Source organism: Cariama cristata, unplaced genomic scaffold (assembly GCF_000690535.1).
Source record: "Cariama cristata isolate BGI_N322 unplaced genomic scaffold, ASM69053v1 scaffold28180, whole genome shotgun sequence".
NCBI lineage: Eukaryota > Metazoa > Chordata > Aves > Cariamiformes > Cariamidae > Cariama > Cariama cristata.
In genome coordinates this window covers 30,886-37,900 of record NW_009594547.1, presented here as the reverse complement: position 1 = coordinate 37,900, position 7,015 = coordinate 30,886, and the positions used below count along the sequence as shown (strand labels likewise).

The window sequence follows — 7,015 nt, the reverse complement described above, 5'->3', positions numbered from 1 at the left end:
GTTTAGCACAAAGTCCCAAATCACGAAATAACTTCATACAAGGTACTACATTTTAAAAGCACAGAATCCACAGCAATTAAAATGTGTGAGAGTCAAAAGACGTAGACTGGATATGGTGAGAAGACAGTAATATTTAAAAATTGTACCTTAGCTTCCCTTTAAAACATTATATACTGCTCAGCAGAATTCTTAATCTGCATTTCTGAGACTTCAGGTCCTGTGTGTGTCTTCTTTTTGCAGCTTCAAAAAAGGATCCATTCCCCACAAAAATTTTCTTGGAAACATACTAACAAAACCACTCACTGGAAGTTGACACCATTTCTAGTAAAATATCATCCTTTAAAACACATTACAAAATACTATTGTAGTTGTTTCAAAAAGTTTTTAGCTGTAATCTGACACCTCAGTTTCTATATTCCTCTTTTCTTCTCAACAACCTTCAATTCAGCATGACTTTCAGGCAGCCTGGTTTTATTTCCGTGAACCTGTGAAACATGAAAAGATGAAGCTTCAACATGAAAGCTATGCGCAGTGCCATCTCCTTCAGCCCTTGTCGAACATATGGAAAGTGATAAGACTAGATGACCCTTAAAGGTCCCTTCCAACCCAAAGCATTCTATAAGTATGTGTGCATGTGAGACTCAGGAAATCAGCGTCACATCCTCTGGATGTGACAGTGAAGGGGGATGTTACAGGGTCTGGAGAGGTGAAGAGCTGGAAACAGCAGGAACTAAGAGGAAGATTTAAGAAAAAAAAAAAAGCCACCCAATATTTCTGGTTATATTAATTCTGCTTCATTTTCCTGCTCCCCTTTCATTCCCTCTTCTTTCAAAACAGATTTTTCTCCCTTGTCTTCCGTAGAAAGTAAGGAGGAAACAGGAAGGGAAGCCTTTGGTATTTCTGAGTCCCACCATCACAGTCACCTTCGTACACTCCTTTAAAGAAAAAGCAGTAAACACACTGATGCCAGCCCAGACATGCTAAACTGCTGTCCCACATAAGAAGCTGAGCGCTAAAGCAGGTATTGGAGACCAATAAAAAGCATTAACAACTTTTCACAGTAAAGCTAGCAACCTTGAATGGAAATACGTAATTAAACTATGTTAGATAAGTTTAATTCATAGTGTTTTAATCTCTCTCAGAGGAAAGGATCTAACGTTTAATAGGTGCCCCATATAAGATGGCATTGTGTCACACAATTGCATTTGATTTATGAAACAGCAGACTTACTTTAACCTGCAACACTAGACCTGCCTGAATCTGTTTAGTAGTTTAACAGTATTCTAAAACTAACTTCAATTTTCAGTTAGTTAAATGTGGGTTAAGAAAAAAATGTATCAGTAACAAAAATCTAAACTCACCTGAAGTTGTGGCTTGTGAGGTATCTGATAGCTGCTGGTCGGATGCGAGCAACTCCTCCCTGACTATGGCTTCCTCTCCCCGTGATAACACAGAGATACGGCTTACCACCAGTCTGCTGGTACTCTGTAACAGCAGGGATTGTAACGGTTAAAATTTTCCCTCAGCAGAGACTTGGCATTCAGTACAACCTTTCCATCCATTCTTCTGAAAACTCTCACTAGTGATGTAGAACTTTGCTTTCCCATGCTGACTATGCATCTTTTACATAAACGTAGCCATTTTCCCCCTCTTCTGAAAAAATATAGTCAAGCTTTTTAAATCTAGATTGCTTACAATATGCATGTTGTGATCATCACAAAATCTTTCTACTTTCATAGCAGCTTTACTGTTTCTATCATCTAATCTTCACTTGGAATTTACACTTTGTGATGTAACTTAACATTGCAAAATTAGAAGAGGGGTGTAATGTAGTTAATTTTTAAGTGACACCTCTCTATTGTTTCACGTTTTATCTTAAATTAATGTGAATAAAGAAATAACATTTTACTGGATAAAGAAAGGAAGAAGAAGGAAAATATAAATCCACAGTTTTTGACATTTAAGTCACACTATTTGGACTAATTTCTGCTATGTTGGAGTATGTGAATCAACAGAGCAAGACATCACATGAGCTTTATTAGAGCATCTAGCCCTGATAACAAAAGAAATTGCTCTTCTCCCAGAGATGACAGCAACCTAAATTGATGAAGAGTTTGAAAAAGAGGAAAAATATAAATTAAACTGGAGTCTCACAACAAGCCAAGATTTGCCAGTTCAAGATTATCAGTTCACAGGACATCTTTCCTCAACTACCCTCTCTCTCTTGCTTAACTGTATTTGGGTTTTATATTAGTTTACTCTTAATTCTGCCAGCACTAAGTGCCCGGTATTGATCCCTTTCTCATGTATGCACACTGAAATGGACTTCTTTTTTTTTTTTTTTTTTTTTTAAGATTTAGGTGAATGGACTGAACAGAGAGCCCCTACTATCATTCCAGGACTCCTGATGTAAGTGCAGCTCAGGAAATTCAGCTCTAAAAAGCATTAGATCACAACTTAAAGTATACAAATGTCATGTTAGGAATAGGACAAGATAATACAATTTAATTATCTCTGATGTATACTGAAAGAAAAGGATTGTCTAAGGCCCCACTGAAGAGTTTTGTTTCTACTGTGCGGAGTAGCTGTTTCAAAAAATTAGGTTTGTGCAGTGGTACCTTGCGTAAGAAATATTTCTTATAAAAGCATTCCCAGTGTGCTTAAATTTATAGGGTAAACTAATAATGCAGAAAATACATCTTTTTACAGCAAGAACACTCATGCAGTACTTGAACACTCCACTGGGAGAAAAAACAAGCCCTCAAACCAAACTGCATAAAATGACATTTATGGAAGCAGCAGTATTCTGATCTCAAGAGATCCTGCTGACAAATTGATACGGAAGTTACTGAAAGATAGCTCAAATCACACACTTTCATGTAAAAGTTGAAGACAATATAATCATTGTGATTAGAATTCCAACATAATGATTTTTCTTTAAAGATTAAAAAAGCAACACAGTTCTGACAAAGCAATGCAAAGATGACACAAACGTCTGCATTACCACCTCTGTTAAAAATGCCAGGAAGGATAGATCAAGTCTTCAATAAAAGAAATAAAAGTAAAGGATAAAACAGAAGGAAAAGGAAGATTTACAAAGAAGCACGGGGGTTTTTTGGCAACAGAGTGAGCAAAAGGAACCATTGCCATGTCAAAGAAAACCAATCCCATGGGAAACTTTAAAATTAAAACAACACAAAAGCCAGTTGTTTTTACATGTTATTAAATTACATTCATTCTCTCTGATATTGCCATATATTGTGATTTCTTCATAGAAAAGAAGAAGAGTAACTTCAAGGGGGCAAGAACTAGCTAGTTTCATCCTACCTTCACTTTTTTCCTGCAGCACGCTGGACAACTGATTCACAGCTTCATCCACATGGAGACCATGCAGATCCAACACATTCATAGGCAGCAACGAAGTATTTACTTTCTCAAAGATTTGCACAGCAGCAGCATGGTTGGCTTCTTTCATCTTCTGCTCATGAAGGCGACCCTTTATTCATAAGCACAGCAACTATTACATGCCGAGACACAATCTAAGCTCCACACTGGTTGTTGGGTTCAAAATGACAGTACTGGCAGGGTGCTTTTAGCTCACAGTTTGAAGCAGTAAAATTTATAATCGCAACAGAACTTCTAGGAGAGGCTCAGTGAGACCTACTCATGAGGAGATTTCATGAAATCTGTTCTTAAGAAACTACTCAAAGCTGGCACAAAGAAGAAATTATAACAAAAACCTTACAAGAAAGAAAAAAAAGCCAGAAAAGGCACAAAACCATAAGGTCTTTACATAAGCTAAACTGTTACACTCCATGCTGACTTTCAGATTTATTATCCTAACAATAGAATTTTACTTTCTGCAAGTATTTTGCTAACAATATAATGAAACGATGTCACAGAAACTGCCCAACAGCCCAGGAAAAACATGCTGAGTGTTAGAGTTGAGGTTAATTCTTCTGAATGCATTCCCTAAAAATCAGACAAGCCAAGGGCAAACACTTTTTTTTTTTTTTAATTTTAAAATAGTTGCCTATTGCCTCTCCTAATATTTTTGATAGATCTTTTATGAGTGACAAGGTCAATATGGTCCCTATTGGAATTAGGCTTCTCCACAGTACACAGTGAACAAGTACCAACTATTTCCCATGAACCTTGCAGTGATATCTGACAAAGTGAAGCAACAAATTATGTCTTCAAAGATCCATAGGCACAGTCTGAAAAGGAATGGAAGACTTAACTCCAGGTATTGGACTGACAAGGGCTCAAAAGAACAGAAGTGATAGCCTGTCTGACACTTTCTTAAAATTGATCATCTGAAGTGTACTAGTGTCAGACCAGAGACACCAGCCCCGTAACTCTGACTTGCACAGAATTCCCAAGATAGGCTAAGGTCACCAAGCATAAAGTATTTTTAATGAATAAAGGTAGCTTAGCTTGCCTTATTAGTACCTAAAATATATAATAAATTTCCAGATTGTACTTGTTGTTATGGTTAAGAACAAAACACAGGACTTGAAATCAGATTTCTATTTAAAAATCATGCAGATCTTTGTTTATAATCTCTCCAAACTTCAAGAATATATAAACCAAGAACATAAAGAGTTCATTATAAAGACCAATAATCAGTATTTCCTACATGCATAGTAACAACATCAACAGTGATACGTTATACCAATTGCGTGAAAGCTTTTTTAAGATAATAAACAAATTCAAGTGATTCATTATTACATTTTTGTTCTGTCATAATGCAATTCATAGTTTAGAATTAAATGCTTCTAGAATATGAATTCTTACAAAATTTTTGTATGCTATTAGATCAGGGAAAAGCTACAGCCTTTCAAGATGTTTGTAACAGAACTTTTAAGAGCAGTGTGAATGGAAGGGTCTTATGCGAAGGCACCGAGAAACCAATGTACAGGAATGGTTACAAGAACAGTTGACACTTATAATCAAGAATATGATCAACAGTAATCAAACTGGTATATACTGAGAAATGTGCTTGACTCAAGACCACAGAGCCCGTGCTTCAAGGCCAGAGCACGTAAGACTGATCAGCAGCAGATCTATATTCCAAAACCAGATGGATGGCAAAAAAGCATGGCATACCACACCTCGTTTATCCCAATCCAAGACAGACCGTAGCCATAAAGACAGTCAGAATGAGGAAGCAAAGACAGCAGGCGGCAATCTTGCCCCAGATTTATGGAGGATGAAGCAAGCAAGATTCCAAGGCAAAAGATCACATTTTAATACCTGACTCCTAAAAAGTACAAAAAACATGTCTAAAAACAGTTCATCACCAATTAAGAGGAACCCAAGGGACATATGGACGATTCAAAAACCAATGTTTGTTGCAGTCTATGTCGCACATGACTGAACCTGGTCAGACTACATGGACACAAATCTTGGTGCTTACAAGTATGTGGGTGCAAGAGTGAGATCTATGAGAAAACAAGCGTGTGTGACTAAGCACTAAATATCATCTTTCACAAGGTCTCGCGCTGAATTTGGTTACATTAGCTTCCTCTATCAGTATCATTAATGAAAGGGAGTTTACTTGTAAGGTGATTTTCAATATAACACTTACACAGGGAACAGTAATTGAGCAAATTTATCAACTCTTGTAGGCATAATGTTTTTCTTACCAGTTCCAATTCAGTATTTAAGTACCTCTCTAAATTCAGGCAAAAAGTACAGTATTTACATTTACCTGATGTGCATAAAATGCTGCCACAGGCTTCATACCCATGCGATAGGCCTCCCCAGCCTTTTTCAAACATTCCTGTCTCTTTTGCTGGTGACAAAAAGCTTCTGCTCTTAAATCATCATATTGTGGATACTCAAATTCTTGAAATATTTCACTCAAAGGATCATCCTCTTCCTTACTTTTTTTTGCCTGTAGGAATTTGCAATGTTGAAGCTAAGTATGCATTGTAAGGTGTTTTCATTAGTCTAGCTTTGGATATGCTTGTAATTACTATTTTAAAAAAAATAAAAATACCTTCTTCTCCCGGTTCTTTGCAGCACTGTAGGAAGAAACAATTTCATTTTGCTGAACACTTTCTTGAGCTATAACTGTTTTTACAGGATCTGCCTCCAGAACACAGTTCAGAAACTGTTCAGTTTGTTCTAAAGAGTAGCTGTAAAGGATAAGTAAAATCTGTGACTTTACAAATACATTAATAGCTGCTACATTTATTAAAATGCATATTACAAATGTTGATATTGTTACAGAAATGTACGACAATGGAAATAAAGCACCAAAATGCAATTTTCCACCATATTACAAAAAGGCTTGCAGACTCAGCGTACTGCATTACTGGCGTGAACACACATGCAGCCTTGGTTGATTGAAACATAGCTGAGGGGTACTTGATTATTAAAAGGACAATGAAATAATAAAGTAAAATGCATCCTACCTTAATCAGACAGACATTAGTTTATAAGTAAACACTGCTTTTTGGGCTGGATAAGTTACTTCATCTTAAATCTTGTCAGGTCAGCGTTAGATAGTACAAACCAATTTAAAACTAGCTCAATTTTCTGAAACCATTATGCCGGAAAATCCTTTTTCTAGTATTTCTAGTCAAGCTTCGTTATTACATTTAATGAAATAAGAATGGGACATCAGTTGCCACCAGATTTCTAATAATCCCTCTTTCTTCTTCATTCTTCTTGTTGTTCAGTAAGCAGACCAGAGGAAGAGTGATCAAAAGTAAAGATAGATTTTGGGAAAGGCAACACTATGAAGAGAATTTAGAATGTGAAAAACAAGAGATGGTGAAATGTTTCGGCTATAGAGATGGATTAATTTTTTTTTTAGGAAAGATAAAGATTTTGATAACAACCTGGACAAGGAGACAGACTGATAAGTAGGCATGCAAACCCATATGTAGAGACAGACATTCAATTGGCCAAGGATGAAAAAATGTTTCTCTTGGAAAAAAGTTCAGTTCTCAGGAACTTGGATTTAAGAAGATAGCCACATACCCCAGAAATATAATGCAGAAGA

General features: G+C 36.4%; 1 protein-coding gene across 1 annotated transcript in view; it reads right to left on the bottom strand.

Annotated features, from left to right (window-relative positions):
• Positions 1 to 238: 238 nt before the first annotated feature.
• The window catches only part of N4BP2 (NEDD4 binding protein 2), a 25,136-nt gene continuing 18,359 nt past the window's right edge, over positions 239 to 7,015 (bottom strand). The window contains exons 12-16 of the mRNA XM_009698470.1: positions 6,005 to 6,143; positions 5,714 to 5,899; positions 3,328 to 3,496; positions 1,362 to 1,485; positions 239 to 485 (exon numbers count right to left, since the gene is read on the bottom strand). Of these exons, the coding sequence (XP_009696772.1) occupies positions 440 to 485; positions 1,362 to 1,485; positions 3,328 to 3,496; positions 5,714 to 5,899; positions 6,005 to 6,143 (664 nt within the window). The 3' untranslated portion in view covers positions 239 to 439. The remainder of the gene's footprint in view (positions 486 to 1,361; positions 1,486 to 3,327; positions 3,497 to 5,713; positions 5,900 to 6,004; positions 6,144 to 7,015) is intronic.